Source organism: Astatotilapia calliptera, chromosome 5 (assembly GCF_900246225.1).
Source record: "Astatotilapia calliptera chromosome 5, fAstCal1.2, whole genome shotgun sequence".
NCBI classification, from domain to species: domain Eukaryota; kingdom Metazoa; phylum Chordata; class Actinopteri; order Cichliformes; family Cichlidae; genus Astatotilapia; species Astatotilapia calliptera.
The window spans coordinates 15,978,750-16,000,601 of NC_039306.1; the positions used below are offsets into that span (position 1 = coordinate 15,978,750).

Below are 21,852 nucleotides of genomic sequence, written 5' to 3' on the forward strand. Positions count from 1 at the left end.
TCTTAAGCCTGTTAAGTAAACCTATTTGCAACACTTTGTTAGTCATTAAAATGGTCAGAGTTTGAAAGCATATCTTGGATTCACTTAGGGTTCCTCTCATACGATCTGTTATATACATTACACAGAAATAAATGAAGTACCAGGATTTCAAAATGTATGGCTGGATCTGCAATTTAGCTTTAGCACAAAATAAAATGGAAAGTTTTACCTTAGAAATAGATTGTATCATCACTGATGCAGGCATCTCTCCATCTCGGTCCAAGACCTCAAATTTCTCCCCAAAGTCACAGAACAGCTGACTGCAATTGAGAGTTTTCTCTTGATTGTTCCATAATGTTGATTTAGTACATGTTCCAGAGTTTATCTTACCCACAGAGCCCCTTGGTGTCTGCTACAATGAACTTAATTCCATGTGAATGACACAGCTCCCCAAAACGCTTCTGATCCTCCAATGAGGAGTCAGTGAGGACCACTACCTGTAAAAACATAGCACCCCTACTCAGAAAGGTGTTTTTTGCTTGATGTGCACTGTGATTTGGCCTTGATGAATTGAATATTAATTTAATGAAGGGCAGAAAGTTTCTTGGTTCCAGAAATTTAAAAAAAATATTATTTTAACCTTAGTGGACATCAGCACAGTATTGTTGGGAAAAAGATTAAAATACCTGATATTGCAGAAGAAGGTTTTCATCTAGTGGTCCAGTATATTGTTCCACAACCACATGCGGGTTTAAAACTGCCAACTGTTGTACCGAGCATGCAGCCCGATTCTGACCAAGATGAGACTCCTTCAGGAAAAACTGTTGGGAACAATTAAAATTGAAGACAAAACAATCTCAACCCAAGGTCCACCTGCTGTATTACGTTTGACCATCCATCCATCCATCTATCCATCCATTCTCTTCCACTCATCCCCCCATGACTCTGAATTGTATCAATGAAAGAAAATAAATGAATTTGTTTGAATTTGTTGTTTTGCCTGTGTCAAGGCTCAAGAGTGAAAGAGAAATCTCAAAATGTATCAGGTGTTTCCCAGCGCATGATAAAGAAGGCGGGTGTCCTCAGTCGTGAAAGGAAAAGCAAAACTAAATGTGCACAATCATTTGATCACTTAACATTGAAATATTGAGGATTTATTTAATCATGGAATAATATCAGTGCCACAGTTTCATCCTAAAGTCTGATAACATTTGAAAAGAAAAACAGGTTTGAAAAAACAAAACTCCCATTACCAGGATCACAATCAGCTCGGTTTAGTAACCCTTCATCACACAGGCTTCCTAAAGTTTGTTGTATATTTATGTGTTTATGCAATCAGCTCAAACGCATCCCTCTTGGATACCTGAGATGACAGGTCGCTCCATGTTGTCATTCCTTCGTCCTGGACAGTGACATGTTTAACTCCGGACAGGACCACATTCTTGGCTATTTCTACTCCCAGACCTTTCATTCCTGCTATGAGGACCTTGGCTGAGCCCATTCGGTGCATCGCCTCGTGGCCCAGAACATAACTGTGCAGATTAAAGAACACACAGTGTCATAAGTCATTTAAAACAATTTAAATACCAGCAATCATTCATTTTTTTAGACGATACCGCCGGTCACTTTTTGGCAGGTGTGCACTTTTTGGCACAACATCGCTGGTACTTACAGTTGTCGGGAGTAGAATCCTTCATCGATTTCAGAGATTTCTGACATTTTGTAAAAGCAGTTGAAGGCAAATCTGAGAGAGCTTAGAGAAAGAACTGTCCAGTCAAAACCCGGAACTTAATGTAAACCGGTTGTGACAAAAAGAAAAAAACAAACGTAGCCGTTTTCAGGAAAGTATTTCAGTTTCGATTCAGTCTCTGCAAGGTCCCACTAACAAACGCTTTCTGTAACCACTAGAGGGCGACTCGAAACTTTGTAACCTTTGTCTCCTCTGTAACAGCTTAGTGTTGGGTAACAATAAACGTTTCTCACTTTTTCATGTTTTCTCCTGCGAGTAGGAAAGTGCAGGTGAATTATTTATGATTCTCTGGCTGAATTTCTCTTTAGCTCTAGTTTCTCTGTGCTCACCTTAAATCTGAATATCAAATGTTTGTCTAAAAGCAGGATTTAATACATAAACGTTCAAGTCCTTAATGAAACTCACAGAATCCCCTCATGCATCAATAAAATAATCTATAATCTCAGTCTAGCAGTCAAAGAAAAAAAACCAACTACTGAATGTAGTACTGTATGTGTAGGATGGACCAAAAGTGACTCATTATTGTCATCAGACAGAGAAATAAACAGGCTACCAGGGTAACTATGGTGTGACTGGGGAACACACAAGATTAGCAAATAATAATTTTTTTAAAAAGTTGTTAGGATGTCCAAATTTTTGAAGTTATAGATGAAATTCATAGACAACACAACATTTCAGATGGTACAGTTTCACTTCCACTTCCAAAATGGTATAATAATAATAATAATAATAATAATAATAATAATAATAATAATAATAATAATAATAATAATAATAATAAAAAGTTTGAATACCCTTACTTTAAACAGTCTTCTGGGGATTTAATATCGGGCCAAATCAAAATCTAAACTGCAGTGAGCTCTAAGTCTGTTTGCTTGGCCCATGTCTTATGAGTCAGGTTGTCAGATACACAGATGTAAGCTGAGGAGCAAACATGATGGCCTTACAGCTATTGTTTTTGGCAGATTGTTTGATTAGTTTCTCACTCTGACTCAGTCCAGCAAGTCCTTGTGGAGTTAAAAAAAAAAAAAAAAAAAAGAAAGAAAGAAAGGAAAAACCTTCTTTTCTTTTTTTTGCTCCTGCACTACCTCAGACTTTTTCTATGACATTAGGAGTAATGGTTGCTTGTGGATTTTTATGGTTTTAGGTCTGGAAGTGAAAGCCTGCTGAGTGACACTGCAGCATATGTTTACTTTGAACTTTGGATTCAGTAGTAGATGTTTAACTTCGGAGTATAAATCCACATTATAGCATTTCTGTTGGCACACTGATGACAGTGATGGTCATTTTGGCCTCAACTTTTACAGCCTCCATGTACCATCATCCAACAGAGCAAAGTTGAGGTTTTTCCATGTGTGTTTTATATCACTAATACATTTTTAGGTGATCTGTCAGGAGAATGGAATACATTCTTCCCATAACTTTCTGGCTGCTGAGGAGAAACTGTTCCTCATCCAAAAGCAATGTATTTTTGGCAAATGTCCCTCAGGCGCTGATATAAGCTACAGACTGCTTTCATAAGCCAAGATTTTTTCCACAAAAATTTAAGTCTGACTGGAAATATGTTTCAGGATGAAATATGACAAAGCTCTCTTGGAGAGGAAATTATGCGGATGGTCAAATTTAGCAACTACTTCATACTTCCTCGTTGCAGGCGCGGCTTGGTAGGGCAGAACCCGCTTAGGGAATATCACAGTCCACAGTCAAGCGAGTCAGAATGATGATGGCATTTCCGGTCTTTAACAGTTTAAAAAAATTAAACATTGAATCATATTAGAAAACTTGTTTGAACGGGCAGTGTCATTCTCATTTTTACAGCACAAAAACGCCACGAATTATCGTTTGTTTTGTAATAATAACCAAATGAATATTGTTCCAGACATTTAGATGTACCTTGGCACGATAATGGCAGGATTTAAGGATATTAATTTCCACAGTATTTATTTTTTCAATGAAATTTGACTTATAATTTATCCAGATCTCCCGTCGATACAGTGCCATACAACTGTAAAAATGCAAATCTCTCTGTAGGTCTGATGACCTGATTTGTTTTTTTTAAAATCACCCTTTAGACACAAGACCGCTGGCCTGGAATGCTTTTATTGTGAAGGGTTAGTAACTTCCTGTTTGTTTGTTTTGTTTTGGGTTTTTTTTTTTTTGACGTGAGATCTTAAAGGAATGGGGGAATTCAGTGCCAGTGTAAACTCATTGATAGAGGTATTCAGTCGCTGTCAGGTGAGTGGAACTTCACTAGCATACGTATCTCTGAGGGATTCAAATTTGTTAAAGAAGTTGTTAAAGATTTCTTAAATTTTATTGGTTCCGGAGAACTTTCAGCTATTGGTCCATGTTAATGATTCCTATCCAAACAGTTCGAGTTAATACAAATGATTCTAACTGTAGTAGTATCATGGTTTTCATTAGAAGTTATGTCATATAGTAATATGAAATTTACAGTAACGTAGTCCTTTATAAGCCTCCATGACCGTTTTGCACTGATAATAACTATTACTTTTGTGTATTTGACACATGTAATGTAGTTGTTACTCTGTATGTATTTTGTGTAGTTTTGGTGGGCTGAACGCTCCCATGGTTTCTCCACATGTTACAACGCGTTGTTTCTTGTCCGCTTTAGATTGTATCGTTATCCTCGCAAATTCTTGTTGGGTTTTACATGCCGTGACTGCGTATATTAGGTAATACTACCTTTTAAAATGAGGCATTTGCAGCTGAAGATAAGGAAATGCTTAATCAAGAGCCTCAAAAAGAAAAAGAAAAAAAAGCAGCTGATACTTTCCTCCTTCCTCAGTTCTCCAGCTGTGTCTCAGATTAAGTAAGCTAAAATGTTTACAGTATGAAGTGGAGAATCTCGGCTGAATGTGAGAATCCAGTGGTACAGCTCCCTGTCTGGTAAATCTCAACATTCCTTCTCTGCTTTTTCTTGCAGAGCTCCCGCTGGTTCTCCAGAATGTTTTCTTTGAGAAAACTGTCTTATAGGTAGCATTTATTCACAGCAGACCATAAAGTGGAAATGGTCAGTTTGACTGCCTTGTTGACAGTATGGATATGGATGCTATCACAAACTGCCTTGGGGCAGCACACATGTCCTTCTACACCTCAGAGTTCCATAGATTTCACTGTAACATATTCCCTCCCCCACTTCCAAACCCAGAAACCAATACAGAACATTGCAGTGAACCCGGATAATGAACAAGTTTACATTGGATATCAGAATGCGGTAGTGGGAGTCAACAGTTCTATGAATAAAATATGGGAGGTGAAAACTGGACCTATAGGCAGTCCTGATTGTGAAACCTGTCTGGCATGCGATGTAGAAGTTCAACCCGAGGACCCAGTGGATACAGACAACGAGATTCTGCTTTTGGATCCTGCTCTAAATCTAGTTCCATACCTGTACATTTGTGGAAGTACTCGGTATGGGATCTGTTACTTTACTGACATTACCCTTGAAGCTCCTGCACCTCAATGTTTATACACAAAAAAAAGGAACTCTCCAACCTACTGTCGTGACTGTGTGGCCAGCCCATTTGGTACCAAGGCCATGATCGCTGAAGATGGGCAGACATCATACTTCTTTGTTGCAGCCTCTGTCAATGACAGAATAACACAGACGTACCCAAGGAGGTCATTATCAGTGCTGAGGCCACTTTCAACTGAAGATGGCTTTGACATGGTCACAAACGTGACAGTGCTTCCTGGACTACGTGACTCTTACAGCATTAACTACATCTACAGTTTCTCTGCCAAGGATTATGTCTACTTTCTTTCCTTGCAGAGGGAAAATCCCTACAAAAACGATTCAGCTTTTCAGACTCGTCTGGGACGACTGTCTATTTCTAATCCAGAGATGTGGATGTACAGAGAGCTTATTTTGGAGTGTCGGTACGAGCCAAAGCGCAGGAGAAGAAGGAGAGGGACTTTCAAGGGTACTGTTTATAATGGATTACAGGCAGCACATTTCGGGCAAGTTGGGAAGGACTTGGCTGATGAGCTGAGGGTAGCTGAGGGAGAAAATGTTTTGTATGGGGTGTTCGCGGAGGTAAACAAGCATGGCCAGCCTCAGAAGAACTCAGCCCTCTGTGCGTTTCCTTTAACTAAAATAAACCAAGAAATCGAGGCTGGTGAGGAGGCCTGCTGTAAGTCAAGTACAGAGCAGCTATCCAGAGGTCTCTGCCACTTCCAGCCATGTGAGAACTGCCCACATGAAGTGAGTAACTCTTTTTTTTATGCTCGAGTGTCATCAGAATATCACTATATGCCCATACAGGAAATGGTTTGTCCAGACACAAGCATTGTATTATTAAGTCATTTGTGATGAGAGCAAAGTGGTTTACAGTACAGTATTATTATTTTCTTGAGCAATAAAGGATTGTATATTCAAAGTAAAACTAAAGTTAGTCCATAAATCTTGAAAGTTAAAATGATGTTTGCCTGCGGTAAATCTGATGAAGGTGAGTGTGTGTGAGAGAGAGAGAACAGGGAGGGATGGATGAGTCACTGGTGTGACCTGCATGTTGCGACACCATTACTCTGTTCTGTTTCAGTCACTGCTCAGTAAGTTTCAGTCTTTCTCAATGAAAAGGTGTGAACTGTTTGTAGTACAAGGCTTTGGTAAAAAAAACAGTTGCAGTTTCTTTTCATTTTAAAACAAATAACTGAGAGGACACAAACTGCCTCAGGGCAGCACACGTGTCCTTCCAGTCCTAGCAGGTCAGTGGATTTCACTGTGGAATATTTCCTCCCCAACTTCCAAATACACAAACCAATACAGAAGAGAAAGGTACTGGACGGTAAAGGCAGGTTCAGCCTTATAAGAACATGCACACCTCTCTCTTGAAACACCTTGAATGTAGCTATGGTTCCTCACGTCAAAATAAAATAAAGGTGTGGTCTTTCCTTTTATGGCGCTCAGTCTGTGTCCTTTGAGCTCCCACAGGCATGTACACCTACGGGAATGTGTGCCAGGAAACACAAGCTATAAATCCTGCTGATAAAAATGTGGAACTTCAAGGGGAGGGTCAGTGTTGGACTGTACTCATCTCTATTTGAGTAGGAAATAGGATGAATATGAAAGAAGTGAGGGGCAAGATTTTTACTTATTGAATCTGGCGTGTTCAATACAGTGAACTGCATTTCTATTTAAGCATTAAAGTCTGAGAAGCTCAAATGGTGTAAAAATTGGACATTGAAGTGAGAACTCAAATATGGGCATGCTGGGGCAGGTCAGCTTAATTACCTCACCAGTCTTGCAAATCCTGCTTTTTTTCTGGTTGCTGACCTTTTTTTTTAAACCAGTCTAACTCATGTTTTGCACGCCCACCATGCAAATGTTTAGTTTCAGCAGAAGACAGAAACTACTCTGAGAAACAGTCACCAAGTCAACAACGCTGAGGTCACTGCTGTTTTATGACTTTCCACTCACGGCTTGTTACCATGACTGGAGGAAACTACAGCACTTCCTCTATAAATGAATACAATTAAGAATTTTTTTCCATCCCTTTTTCTTGTCACACAAACACGTCTTCATGTACTTATTCTAGAATGAGCCCAGTGCTGATAGAGGCAGATATGCTGAAGATGAAACTCCTTGAGCTGTCCATGTGTAAACATGTTTTTTCTGCTTGTACAGAACTCTGATAGCAGATGCACTGATAAGCCCACTCTGGTGTCAAAGCCATACTACAGAGTCGATCTCTTCAACAGTGAGATGAGAAATGTACTGTTTACTTCAGTTCTGGTGAACACGATTGAGACTCATACGGTGGGCCATTTTGGCACGTCAGATGGGAGGATACTCCAGGTAATAACATGGTGTTGGGCTGGAGAGTACGCTGAAGTTTGAATGCATTATAAAGTACTGAATGTAGATGTTTTTGCTATGATTTCCATGAATCCTCGCGACATTACCTCTCTGTTTCACATGTTTAGGTGATTCTAAGTTCCTATAACCATATTATTTTTGCCAACTATTCACTGGGAGAGACTGCAGTTTCGAGGAACGCAGCTGTGTACTCTGAGGAGTCACTTCTCTTTGTGGTTGGAAATAAGGTAACACTCGTAATACCTGCCACAGGTACTGCTTATCTCTTGATGAATTTTCTCTTGTATGTCTTTTATAACACCCTCATCTTACTCTCTCCACGATCAAGATGTTCAGGGTGCCTTCTACAGGACCAGGGTGTGCACATTTTAAGACGTGCCCCATGTGTTTGAACGCTCCGTTTTTCATGAACTGTGGCTGGTGTTCGGGAATCTGCTCAAGGCAGGAGGAGTGTAGCTCACAGTGGAACAAAAAGTCTTGCGGACCCATCATAACAGAGGTAGATCTGTCACTCTGTGTGACTCTGTGATAAGCCATTGCATGGTTAAACAAAATGAGTCATAAAGTTCCTCCAGTCACACTGATTATACATACACATAATTAGCTACTGATTTATGTTGGTAATTTTATTTTTCCAGTTTTTTCCTAAAATGGTCCCTGCTGGTGGTGTGACTGAAGTGACGCTGTGCGGATCAGAATTTCAGTCTGTTCTGCGGCCGCCCATCATCAGTGGCAAAACCCACATCGTTACTGTGGGCTCGGGGACCGTGTGTGATGTCCTGCCTGAAAAGAGCAATAGTAACAGGTGAGTAGTTCAATCCCACGTGTAGTCCATTTCCTCGTGTTGGAAGTGCTGCTCAATGTGCTGCTCAGACTTAATTAAAAAATGATGGTATTGAGCTCTTTATTGGTTATATAACTGATGTATTATTTCAGACATATAAACTTCTGTTCTTAACATCTCAGTGACATCTTTGGTCAAATTTTTGTGCAAAACAATAATTTGGGGCTGATTGGCTCAGAGGAGGCAGGGAAAAAGATTATTGGACAAGAATGACAATAACAGCATTGAGACTGACAGCGTAGTGATGTCAAGAACAGAAAAACAACACTAAGGAAAACAGGCAGATGAGTAATGGATTGGATTTATATAGCGCTTTTCAAGGCACCCAAAGCGCTTTACAATACCACTATTCATTCACTCTCACATTCATACACTGGTGGAGGCAGCTACAGTTGTAGCCACAGCTGCCCTGGGGCAGACTGACAGAAGCGAGGCTGCCATATCGTGCCATCGGCCCCTCTGGCCAACACCAGTAGGCAAGTAGGGTAAAGTGTCTTGCCCAGGGACACAACGACCTGGACAGAGAGCCCAGGGATCGAACCGGCGACCTTCCGGTTACAGATGTGATTCCCAACCCCCTGAGCCACGGTTGAGTGATTACAGTTCGTCCTTATTGAATTTAGTTGTCCTCTTGGGTCTCAGAGTACAGGCTTATTTTTTTTCCTAGAGTTTCCAAAAGTAGAGTAGAAGGTAGAGCCTTGAGCTATTAGGCCTGCTCCTGTGGACTCAGTTCTAGTTTGGTTTCAGGAGGCAGATTAGATATATAAGTTTTCCTGAATGAAACTTTTCATAGCTTTAATAAGGGCTGATCATCGACCATAGTCTTGTATGCTGCTATACGCAAAACAGCTCGGGGAGTTCTCATAATGCTCTGAGCACTTAACCTTGACGACCCTCTTTTCAGTCGCCACTCGTAAATATGACGCTCTTGCATGTCATTAACTTTTATCTTCTCTCTCACATGATTTGTCTTTTATTCTGTTAGTCGTTTGTTATCCCTTTATGGGAAACATCAGATGGCTCATATTCTCTCATAGAACTAACAGACATGCCATTCCCTGTGTCTCTAATACAGACTGGTGTGCAAAATCAGGGAAGAGACACCAAACCAGGGACTCAACATCACTCTGGAAGTGAATGAGGGAGAGGTGGAGGGCATTTTCTCAGTTGAAGGCACAGCTCAGATTTCTGGCTTGTCATTTGTGGTGAGATCAATTTTTAAATGGCACCACCCTGTTATAAACTCTCTGTTTTCTAATTATCAGAAATAATTTCTGTAATGCATTTTGGAATCACGATGTGATTTACTTTGTGTGTTTCTTATTAGACACCCAGCATAACAGAAATCAAGCCTGATTACGGGCCCTTGTTTGGAGGAACAGTGGTTACATTAAGAGGCAGATATCTTAACACAGGAGTAACAAGAAATGTCAAAATTGGAGATAAAAACTGCACCATTCAAAAGTGAGTAACATAGACGCTACAACACATTGGTTTTGCTGTGCATTTAAGCAGGTAGCCTTAGTTATGTATAGTTGGTTATTTGAATTTCTATTGCTTTCAGTGTTTCTGAAGGAAAGGGGACTTTGTCTTCAATCGTCTGCCACACAGAAGCTGCTGAGGCTGTTGGGGAACTACCTGTGAAAGTCATTATTGACAGCCTTCAAGTGAATGACACTAAGATGTTTTCCTACAAGAATAATCCTGTTATAAACTCTGTGTTTCCGAATTGCAGTTTCCAAAGGTATGACACTAAACTGGTCTAACTAATAGGCTTACCACCAAGTTCCTCATCAAAACTAGCAGGCATGCTAATTTATATTGCCTTACAGAGGCTCCAAGCTGGTGATAGAAGGTCAGAATCTTGATGTTGCTAACAAAATTGTGGTTGAGTACACTCTGAAATCTCACTTCAGTGAGCGTCTTCAACGGGTAAGTAAGGTTTTGTAAAACTTTACTGGGATTTTTTTCTAATGCAGTTACATTTTTCAGTTAATTAATTTTAACTTGATTGCAAACAGCATATTATTTTTTTGTTTTACCTCAGGTTTGCAGTGGCACAAGAAATGCCACACACATGGAGTGCTGGGTTCCTGCTTTTCCAGAACAAATTCCAGATACCATTTTTAAAACTGGAGTGCTTTGTATTCACATAGATGGGGAAAATGACGCCTGGAAAAGTAACTTTTCCTACTACCCTAATGCCCAAGTCATTCCCTTTGAAAACGATGACAGTATATTACTTCTAAAACCAGGAGAGGACGAGGTTTCACTGCATGTATGTTCACACACTCATGTGCAGTTTTTCCTGCTCTGTCATTTGTTTGGCTGTTTGTACAAAAACCTCAGGAACAGTAGTTGCATTCTTCACAAGACAACAATTACTGCTTGTGTTTTAATATTTAAACCCTTTTTCAATTTGTAACAGCATAAAAAATTGGATGCAGTACAAACATGTATGAAGATCACAATGACCATTGGTGATGCGGTCTGCAAAGCGCAGGTTTTGCAAAATGAGCTGACCTGCAGGATTCCTAAAGGCCTGGTTGTTCCCAGCAACGGGCTGCCTGTTAGGGTAAGAATCATCTGTTTAAGCCATCCTAAATCACTTATGGAGACTCATATTTAAATAAATGTATTTAACAAGAGGGATCATATTTTCCACTGCTGCAGGTGTTTGTGAACCATGACGTTTATGATATGGGTACAGTGCTCTTTGATGACAGCTTCAACAACAATGCGATTGCAGGCATTGTCCTGGGCATCATTGCCGCACTGGTAGTAGGAGCTGCCCTTGCATTAATTGTTATGATTAATTTAAGGAAAAAAAAGAGAGGTGAGAAAGACTTTGCTATTTTGTGATGCATTTCAATAAACTGACATACTTTACTAAGCAATCTTGCAACAAATTTTAATTACATGCATCTGTCAGTCGTTCTTAGCCGACCTTCGGCTCACCGGTGCTTCACACATTATCCTCAGTGGATTCTTCCCTTGTGTCATTCACAATTTAGTAAAAAAAGTTATATATAAAAAGCTCTACATGGCCAAGCTCATGACATAAGGTTTCAGCTAATCCACCAAGATCATATTCTAGCAGGTGGCATGAAGCACCTTGTAACTGTGTATTCTAAAAACTGTTATAAAAATGACCATGCTATTATTTTAAATTTATATGCACACCTTCAGAATGTATTTTGTCCTGTCTCTCTCTATGATTTTTCTTTGTTAACTGATTTTGATTGATTGAATTCTCCCCTCCAGCCACCATAGAGAATCGCTTATCAGCGATGATGTCACATAATCTACGCCTGAGCAACAATAATTCTTCTTCTCCAACAGATGACTACAGACAGGGTGAGAGATTCAAGCCATGAACTGATTCAGTTTAATGTGTCAAAGAACAACCTGACTAATAAAGTTATTTAGGAACATTTATTATTATTGAGGAACATTATATAAACTTGAGCATAGATAATCTTTTTTTTTTTTTTATCCCAGTCCATTAAATACTTTCATGCTTTTCATTCTTCGCATGTACTCAGATTTTATCAGTTATTTATTTGCCTGTTTATGTTTTTTCTCTAATGCATTACAATAGATCTTTACTATCAAACTTCAGGTTCAGCAGGACTGGCTTTCCAGGGTTTATTGTACAGTGCCAGCTCTGATCATCTATCTGTTCCTTTGATGCCACGAGACAATATCTCAATGGTTAGCCTGAATTCCAATATTCTTGAAGAGGTCAAAGATGTGCTAATCCCACCTGAGATGCTCTCAATTGAGGATAGTCAGATTATTGGCAAAGGTGAACCTCAGTATTGTACAATTGTTATTACTAATTTGCCAATTTAGCACAGAATTCCTATAAGGCAATTTTCTTCTAATATAGGTCACTTTGGGACAGTTTATCATGGATACCTGTTAGACAACAACAAGAAAGAAATCCACTGTGCTATTAAATCACTGAACAGTAAGTGAATATCAGTTTATTTCATAAAAGAAATTGGTGTTTTGTGAGCTGCTGGCTGGTAGATTAAAGTATTTTATTATATGTGTTTTATTAACAGGGATAACAGATTTCCAGGAAGTAGACCAGTTCCTCAGAGAGGGGATCATTATGAAAGGCTTTAACCACCCTAACATACTGTCACTGTTGGGTATCATGCTGCCCAAAGAAGGGCTCCCCCTGGTGGTTCTGCCATATATGAAGCATGGAGATCTGCGCCATTTCATCCGTTCTAAGAACAGGGTAAATTAAACTGTGGGGACTGTGAAGATGCTCTATTCACGCCATTACAAGTTTTGTCCTTAGATCTCTCTTTTTTTGTTTTTACAAACTCTTTGTCCTTTACAGAATCCAACAGTGAAAGACCTGATTGGGTTTGGTCTTCAGGTTGCCAGGGGAATGGAGTACTTAGCCCAAAAGAAATTTGTTCACAGAGACCTGGCTGCGCGTAACTGCATGTGAGTGTGACTCATGCACTGATTACTGGCCTTGATATGAAAGACTTTGACTCACTACAAGCAAACGTATTTGTTGTTGGCCATAAGGGGAAATAATTCTGCAGTTTTAGCCGTTTTAAATTTGTGAACACATTGTTGTAGTCAGTTGTATATAGCAAAATGAAATTATTTCATGAAAATAATTTGATGTTCATTGCAAAGCTTGTTAATAAATTCATCAGCTTTCAGGCATCTTTTAAAATTATTAGTTATTTTCTGCAATGTTAAAAAAAAGTATTAGATAAAAGTGACAAATGTACATTAACATGATTTTGAAAAAAAAATCATTTTTATTTTAGATTCTTTTTTCTACATGAAAGATAGTTTAGATCAGAGGTCCCCAGCCGTTTTTGCATCACAGACCAGTTTATGTCCGACAATTTTTTCATGTATTGGCCTTTAAGGTGTTGCAGATGAATACAACAAAATAAAACAAGTACCGATACCAAAAAAAGGAAAATTTATTCATAACACACGGGAAAAATAAAATAAATAATAAAAAACGCTAAAAAGCCCGAAAACCATAAATTTCACACCCGAACCTTAACTCTCACGGCCCGGTACCAAACGACTCACGGACTGGCCTGGAGGTTGGGACCGCTGGTTTAGATGTTAAACACATAGCTTACTCAACATGTATAAGCTTACACCATTAGATCTCATCATAGAGAACATGGTTGATATTCACTGACACTCGTTGTACACGTGCTAGTCTACATGTTAGAAATGTAAAGTAGAAATATGTTATTTGAACTAGATAGTCCATTCTTAAGATGTTTTGTCTTGACAGGCTGGATGAAAACTTCACAGTAAAGGTTGCTGACTTTGGTATGGCAAGAGACGTCTATGCCAAGGAGTACTACAGCATTCAAGATCACAAAAGGGTGAAGCTCCCTGTAAAGTGGATGGCCATCGAAAGCCTGCAAACACAGAAGTTCACAACCAAGTCTGATGTTGTAAGTGTGCCTAATTAATCAAGCCAATGAAGATCATTTTAAATCAGGGGTGCCCAATCCCGGTCCTCGAGAGCTACCATCCTGCAGCTTTTAGATGCATCCTTGTTCCCACACACCCGAATCAAATGAATGGCTTGTTATCAGGCCTTTGCCAAACATGATGGCATGCTGAAGAGGTAATCAAGCCATTTGATTCAGCTGTGTTGGAGTAGGGATGCATCTAAAAGCTGCAGGATAGTAGCTCTCGAGGACTGGGATTGGGCAGCCCTGTTTTAAATCAATCACTCAACCAATCAATCAATCAATCAATCAATATACATACAATATATTATTCTTTATCTGTTTCACAGTGGTCATATGGCATCTTACTGTGGGAGCTGTTAACCAGAGGTGCTAGCCCGTATCCAGAGGTGGACCCCTATGACATCACGCAGTACTTGTTGAAGGGACGTCGGCTTCTGCAGCCACAGTATTGCCCAGACACCCTGTAAGAATTAGCACCCTTTCACTATCCCGTAGCATATGGGCATTATTAGATAAGATAACTCTTTATTGTCATTGCACAGTCATACATAGTACAATAGTGCAATGAAATTGGAAAACTGTCCTACGTCGGCATTATGTAACGTTGATGTCTTTAGTGGCCTCAATTCCACCCTGCATACCTCTAAATCACAGGGATTTAATCCTATGCTACTTTGTATTTGAGAAAAAACAATGCCCGTTATTCAGTAGTGTCTTCACCTGCTTACTCTTTTACTTACTCAGCTTTTCATTCAATAATTTACGCAATTATTCATTCCACAGCTATGTAATCATGCTGGCGTGTTGGGACCCGGAGCCTGAGTGTAGACCTACCTTCCATAGCTTGGCTACCGAAGTGCAGCGCATCCTGTCCAATCTGAAAGGAGAGCACTACATCAGTTTGAAGGTTACCTACGTCAACTTAGACCAGCCAAGGCCTTACCCCTCCCTAGTTGGAAGTGAAGCCACAACCTCAGACTTGGACACAGACTCTAATGGTAGCAGCTGAAGGTGCAATGACACAAAGCTCTTTGGCAGGATCACGGCATCCAGAGTTGGAAAACATACAAGAGAAAAGGACAGCTTATAAAAATTTTTATGTGTATAAACCCGAGCACGCTGAACATTTTGCTACTGATTTATTTGACACTGTAGGCATTATAAACTCTAACTGGAGGGAAAAACCCCACTGGAAGATTCATACTGGTTACTAAATTTTTTTTGTGACAAAATAGAAGCAGCATGCTGACTTATTTTCTATAACACGAGCGTGAATGAGACAAAATGAATGTAAAATAGAGCCTTGTTCTTAGACTTGCAGAACAGGGTTGAGTGGTACGTACATGGTGTTATTCACACATATAGTACGTGTCTCTAAATGTCTCTAAATCAGTACCTTAAACTTTGGGGGCATATGAACAGTGACTTGTGCTCAGGGGTTAACAGTTTTCATATTTGCACCACAATTGTTTTGCCATATGGGCTAACTTAAATTGTTTTATTTAGGTCTGTAGCATGTAGATTTAAAAAGAATACACGTGTGCATCTTACATCACACATGTAAAATAACTCAGTCGACACAAATTTGGAGCCGCTCATACAAAAAAAGCTCTGGGCCCAGAGTTATGAAAGTGAGCTTTTTGTCCTGTGTGGAAACACATCCATGCTTGTAATTATCACTAGAGGGCAACAAATGCCTTATTCTGAAGAAAACTTGAGTTGCTGGTGCAGTGATGTTCTGCACTACAGCAGTCGTCTCCACACAAAGGTGCCGCACAATCGGTACAACTATATTTAACTAAACCTCAGAGAACCAGATTCACAGTTTCACTGAGTGAATGTAACACATTACGGTCTTTTCATTTCAATCAGCAAAATGTAACCTGCAAAGCATTTTGATGAATTTCTGTGTCTTTTGCTTTTAATTAAAATAATCTCCATAGTACATAGGACATTTGAAGGTCATTTATTATATGGGCACTGATTTTAATCTTCTATACTGACGCTGTAATGTGGTTTCAAACTGATAGTTTATTTTCACGGACTAGCTTTCCACCAAGAGCAATGAATTCAGTTCAAAGATAGTTGAGTTTTGTTATTGCTCCATTTATTTTTGTTGAACCAAAGACCGATCGGATCTTTTCAGTAGCTTCCACAGTCAAGCGGGGTTTTATACAAAATGCTTGATTCCATATAATCTTCTCCAAAAAGTCTTATTGTGAATAAACAGTATGAAAAAACCTACAGCAGATGGGCAAACAGGAACATTCCAGCTTTTTAAAAAATCAATTTAAAATTTTATTCAGAGCACCGCAGCAAGTACAAAAGTTCTTCATGAAAGTGGATCGTCAAAGCCAAAGATGAAAATGATGCTGAGTGCATTGACACAGGTCTGAGGCAGTGCAGCGCTTGTTCTCTGCCAGGTAGATGAGAGGAAAAACACAAACTGTTTGAGTCTGAATAATGTTAGCTCAACCAGAGTGAAAACTGCATGCCTCTACCTAATCTGTGTATCTAGCATTTGTAATACTCTATGAATAATTTATGGATCTAAATAAAGATTTTCTTTTTCCATCCCTTGCCTTTAGGTACTGTAAAGGTGGTAGCAATAATGACAAGCTCTGGTTACACTCAGGTCCAGATATTGGGGGGAAAAAATCTAATGAGCTGGCCTAAAGACTAAAGAGAATCTGTTTTTTCCCCCCTATGAACATTGTGTAAGATGCCTTTATTTAAGTCATGCTGAAGCATGCATAGGATCTATTTTGATTGTATGCTACTAATGACCTACAGGAATTTTAAAAATGGTTTTGTTATCAACCTTTTCTATTCAGATCATTTTAAAAATGTATTTTTAGACAGTATGTGATGAGCACGAGCTCATGCAGTAAGCACTCAAAGCTTCAACTCAATGAACCTAAAGCAGTAGAAAGACACAGCACGTAGCTTAACTGTTCCTCAGACTCAGGGTTAAGCTTTTTTAGACAAGCGCTATAAACCATCAGTCTTTACAAAAAATATAGATTTGTGACATAGCATGGATTTTAAATAAAAAGTGAAATCAATTTTGGGAACGAAAAAGTTTTTTTTTACATTGTTTTTCTTATGATATGGAAATCAGAGTGATTTTTTCTTCTCCTGTGACAAAATTTCTCTTTGCGTGTTGATTTCGGCAGATGTGCTGAGCAACTGTCAGGTGTGGCACTACAAAAAGACACTACAAATGTGAAGTATGTTGGAAAAAGTGAAAGTAAATGTGCTCGGCCGACTATGTGTGAATAAACAGATCTCTTAATGGACTTCAGTTGAAGCCACAGTTGACTCATTTGTTGCTTACTGAAACTAAAGAAACTGATGACTGGCACTACCACTAGGACATCTACATAGCTTAAAATGGGTTGCCCTGTGATCTGTTACTGAATTTTGTGTAATTGGTGGCCTTGCAGAAGGATTTTAAATAAAATGCTCCTAATATTTCCGAGATTGATGTTGATGTTCCTCAAACACATAATCCCATAATCCAAATTATGCAACGTGAATGTATTTTCTTTAGAACGTACCCATGTTTGTTTGTTTTTCACACACATACACCCACACACACGAACAAAGCAATCTAATAAATTTCTGACTTACTTTTCAAATCAGATATACCAAACATCAGGGAAACCTCTGTTTCCTGATGTCATAATGACTTTAAAGTTGAAATGAATGCTGTTTGCAACCAGCAACTCCAAATGTAAATGTAAACGTGGCATTAGTCCATACCAGTTTAAGCCTGAGGACAGAACAATAGCAGACATTGGTATTTTTTCCAACAGGAGCTTCTTGATGCATGCTCAGCCATCCAGGTAAGTAAATGTCAAAAAGTTGTGGATATTATGTTTTGAGTTTCCCCAACCTTATAAACAGTAAATATAGTACATGTAGTACGTATAATACACATTAATAATTAGGAGGAAAAGAAGTTAAATGATGGAGGGGCAATCATTAACGAATATTATTGTATAACTAACAATACAATTTCACAGCAACCCTCAGCATAAGCACATCATTTCAGCTGGTCTGTTTATTCAGAACCACTAAATACTGAATGTTCCTCCTTCTCTTTGCACACACAGCCACACAAACACCTTCCTATCCAAACCCACAGTGATGGGGAATAGCTCAACTGAACAGAGAGCAGACCCCTAAAGTGTCTGGTCTAAAATTCCTTTTGTTGTCTACAACAGTATATATTTATAAATAATTTAAACTTTTATTTCACACTGCCCTGGTTTTGGAGCAGAGTTGGTTGAAATCTGCAAGTATCATACAGCAGCTGTTGTGTGATCTGTGGCAAACTGGACCAGAGAAGTAACAAACTTTAAGATTTCAGTGGATCTAAACACATAACAAACATAATTTGCACGCTTACTTTGTGTATTCAGTTTCATAGCTAAAATAAAATAATGATAATTTAGTATAAATTAAATAGTTTCATAGATATGCAATGCAAGTTCACTGTAGAATCTTCCAGAATAACTGCACATGAATAGAGACATTTTTGTTTAAAATTAGAAGCTGAAGGAACGGATAAGGTGCCAAATTCTAAATGTTCCACCGTTTGTAATGTCACGGATGCAGTTGCCAGTTTATTTTGGCTGATGATGATGAGCTGAGTGACATGTTCAGCATTTGCTTTTTATGTTGGAGGTATCTGATCAGACACACTCCTCTGAGTTTTTTAATATACAGATAAACAAGAGTGAATTAAAAAGAACTGCATTTGGAGACTGATCTTCAAACTCCAGAGAGGCAACAAACTTCTGCAGAACAAGCTTCCTGCGGTTTGTCTGTGACTGATATAATGGTAATGATACTGTATGGTGATTTAGTGAAGTTGCAAGTGATCTGCATTACATCACTTGGTATAAAAAAGGCCGGGGAAGTGAGAGAAAATAAAAGAAACTTACCTGATTCACAGTTGTTGAGCTACTCCCTGCAGCTGTTTGGGCTGTGCATGCAATTCGCAGTCTGAGGTTTTCATCATTGATCAAGGTCTCCCTATTTTTCAAGATGTTGCTCAGAAAATAGAAAAAAACTGGGCTGAGAGAGACAGAGAAAGGAAATATGACTCTATAACAAGACTGTGCAAGCTTAATTACTTACTAATAAGTTTGCATAAGGGTCATCAGCTTTCTTCTTGTTTACCTTTGTATACATTCATGTAACATTTAATAAATCAAATTTAAAGTCTTCTGTATGACATAATATTTACTCAATATTTCAAATTACAGCATATTATGCAGTCAAAAGGAATGAATTTCACAGTGCTCTAAAGTGCTTCATTTTTATTTAATTACAAAATCATACATCATAGGTGATCTGGTATTTTCATGATACTATTGAAATTGTTCCTAAGTAATGGACTAATGTAACTGAGTCCTTTGCATGTTAAAAATCCCTCTTTTATTTTCAGAATATCTTGCATACATGTTGCACGCTTTCGCACGTCTGTTCTCTGAACTCAGTCCTCTATCCTTGAGCTTGTGTACCATCAGTAGCTACCTGAATAGCGAGGCAGTCTTCCTCCCTCTCCCTTGCACTTCTCCATTGTTGCAATGCATTCAGAGGGAGGATGAGGAGTTGGGAGGTCACAGATGGAGAGAAGTGTTCTGTTTGTTCCTGTCTCTGCTCTCTGAGTGAATGTCTCCACAGATGGGATTATATTGAAAAGCAAACACAAATTTGCAGAGCAATGAAAGTGCTTTAGAACCACAAGGCCATGTACACAGTTAACTGTTCTTGTTTTTTTCCCCCATTTGGAGTTTTTCATTAGCCGTCATCAGTGCGCTAATGCATTTTCTGGCTTACAAAACGCACATGTGGATTACAGTATTCATCCACATGCTGAATGTGTTATTATGATAACAAAACAAATCTAATTAAATGTGATTAAATATTGAATGCATTCTAATACCATATCCAGTCTTTGCCATCAAAACTCATGCACTCTGATGACTCAGTGGCACGGGTAACCATGAAAATGTATATGCACATAGAAACTCTGAACATCATGCGTACGTTCCTACAGTTTTAACTTCAGTCACACAGATTCATTGTCCCTGACTCCTTTTATCCTCCTTCTATTTCAGTGGATAGGCTCACAAAGTTGTGCCTACTGTGAATTCCTGGTTAGAATTAGCTTCCATAGTGACAGCTAGAAGGTATTTTTTATGTATATGCCAAATATGTTATTATATAACTAAAATAATGGAGAATTCCTTTTAGCTGATAAATACTTTCTTTAATGTGAATGTGTGATAAAATACTGTCAATAAAATAAATTATGTTTGTTTTTATTTTACCATCAAGTTTACCATCATTTAATGGGCTTTCCTTTCTATTTAAACTTAAATATGGAACAATCAGACAGTAATACAACCCATAAGACAAACCTTAAACATCCAGATTGAGCTGAAATAAACTCTTAACACTTCAATCATTGTGACATTACATGACAGTTAGACAAAGTTGTTCCTAATTACATTAATGCAATGTGTCTTTTGTTCTCTTTACGGTGTCATAATTAGTTTAATTAGTAACACCTGTGGTGTTATTAACTACTTTTTCAGTCCAGATTGGCTGTTATTAAAAGGGTCTATTGCAAGAAGAACACTGAGTCATTACTGTTGTTCATCAAGGTTGTACAACAGAGAGTATAAACTCCATCAAACCAACCTCCCCAGTTATTAGGGCAAACCTAATACATGATGGACCTTAACCAAATTTCTTACAAACATAGATCAATCTGAGGCTTTCTTTGTGTTTATAAATAAGAAGAAATAAGAAGCTAAGTTAGCCCCTATAGTGTATCCAACACTAAAGGGAACTTCTTACATGTAGTCTCAGTACTTACTCTTGTATACATCTTTGTTCATCTGCAGGGCAGAGCAATTGATTTTTCCCAGCGGGCCACAATTAGGGCTTAATTGCAACATCCACTCTTACCAGTAACAGTTCATAAAGAGATCAAATTAATATTGAGCAGAACTGTGTTTAGCTTATTGGTGCAATCCTCCACAACAGTCCCAGTTTCTCACATGGCCCCCAGGAATCTTAATTGCTCACACCTGGTCTACTGTATGCTTTGTATATGTATACAGAATTGTTACACAGCTTCTTTTTCACTCTGTTATGGAGCAGCCTGAATTGTTTACATAAACCTGTAAATATTTGGACCATGGTTGGACAGGAAAGATGGGGTAGCAAAATTTAGATTTTAATTTAATTTAATTTAATTATTAATTGGTTAATACGCGTATTTACATAAATAATGCATATATACAATGCAGAAATATCAATATACATATATTAATAGGCAGTTGATTTGATCAGTTTTTCATTTTAATTAAAGTATATGTGAGTGTCTTATCTCAATAGCAAATATTCTAAATGGTCATATTTATCTATTCGGCTATAATATTTGCTGTCTTAGTTGCATAAACAAAATATAAAGTATGTATAAACTAGCAAAAATGTTTCATTGAAAAAGTCTGGGATTGGCTGATAACCTGGCTGACCAGTCCCCTACCTTCAAGGCTGTTAACAAGTGTTGGAAGAATTTCCTGCTTTGCTAGTTTCCTGCCCAGGAACAATGTAGCAATAGTTTTGGCTCCGTCAGCCTGTAAAAGTCACACTTAACATTTGCTGAGAATGTGTCAACTTTTAAATTTCACACCATGTCCCAGTTTTGGAAGCAATTTTACAGTATGCGATATATTTAAATGCCTTGAAAGAATTTGGAATGAATGGACAAAACCATTGTTATATGTGCTGTATACCTTGTCCAATATAGTAGATGTTTTAAACAGACTTTCTTGTGCTAAGCTTATGGTCAAGTCGACAACAATAACAATTAAGAACTATGTCATAACTGCTATCAAGCATAAAAATCTTAAAGGCTCATTTA

The 21,852-nt window shown here is 38.4% G+C and overlaps 2 protein-coding genes across 3 annotated transcripts in view; one reads left to right on the forward strand and one right to left on the reverse strand.

The window, feature by feature from the left end:
- uba7 (ubiquitin-like modifier activating enzyme 7) overlaps positions 1-1,814 on the reverse strand; it is a 33,296-nt gene extending 31,482 nt beyond the window's left edge. The window contains exons 1-5 of the mRNA XM_026167508.1: positions 1,652-1,814; positions 1,343-1,511; positions 666-800; positions 370-476; positions 209-299 (exon numbers count right to left, since the gene is read on the reverse strand). Of these exons, the coding sequence (XP_026023293.1) occupies positions 209-299; positions 370-476; positions 666-800; positions 1,343-1,511; positions 1,652-1,698 (549 nt within the window). The 5' untranslated portion in view covers positions 1,699-1,814. The remainder of the gene's footprint in view (positions 1-208; positions 300-369; positions 477-665; positions 801-1,342; positions 1,512-1,651) is intronic.
- Positions 1,815-3,901: 2,087 nt separating this feature from the next.
- Positions 3,902-17,382, forward strand: LOC113022284 (macrophage-stimulating protein receptor-like). 2 transcript variants are annotated; one of them, XM_026167509.1, is made up of 21 exons: positions 3,902-3,964; positions 4,677-5,957; positions 7,380-7,550; positions 7,679-7,798; positions 7,900-8,070; positions 8,210-8,376; positions 9,491-9,620; positions 9,743-9,879; positions 9,980-10,159; positions 10,248-10,347; positions 10,463-10,693; positions 10,844-10,990; positions 11,089-11,251; positions 11,680-11,772; positions 12,017-12,223; positions 12,308-12,388; positions 12,486-12,667; positions 12,773-12,882; positions 13,712-13,877; positions 14,228-14,364; positions 14,685-17,382. In XM_026167509.1, exons 2-21 carry the CDS (start codon positions 4,761-4,763, stop codon positions 14,908-14,910), a joined length of 4,116 nt encoding a protein of 1,371 aa, XP_026023294.1. In that variant the 5' UTR covers positions 3,902-3,964; positions 4,677-4,760; the 3' UTR covers positions 14,911-17,382. The 2 variants fall into 2 exon arrangements, with proteins under 2 accessions (XP_026023294.1, XP_026023295.1); XM_026167510.1 differs by having other exon boundaries at positions 12,038-12,223.
- The last annotated feature ends 4,470 nt before the right edge of the window (positions 17,383-21,852 follow it).

Excerpts from the sequence above, each read along its gene's own strand:
- LOC113022284 (XM_026167509.1), top strand. The coding sequence starts at position 4,761 with ATGGTCAGTTTGACTGCCTTGTTGACAGTATGGATATGGATGCTATCA. Across the intron at positions 10,991-11,088 it reads GCAACGGGCTGCCTGTTAGG|GTGTTTGTGAACCATGACGT; the intron begins GTAAGAATCATC and ends CCACTGCTGCAG. Across the intron at positions 12,883-13,711 it reads CTGGCTGCGCGTAACTGCAT|GCTGGATGAAAACTTCACAG; the intron begins GTGAGTGTGACT and ends TTGTCTTGACAG.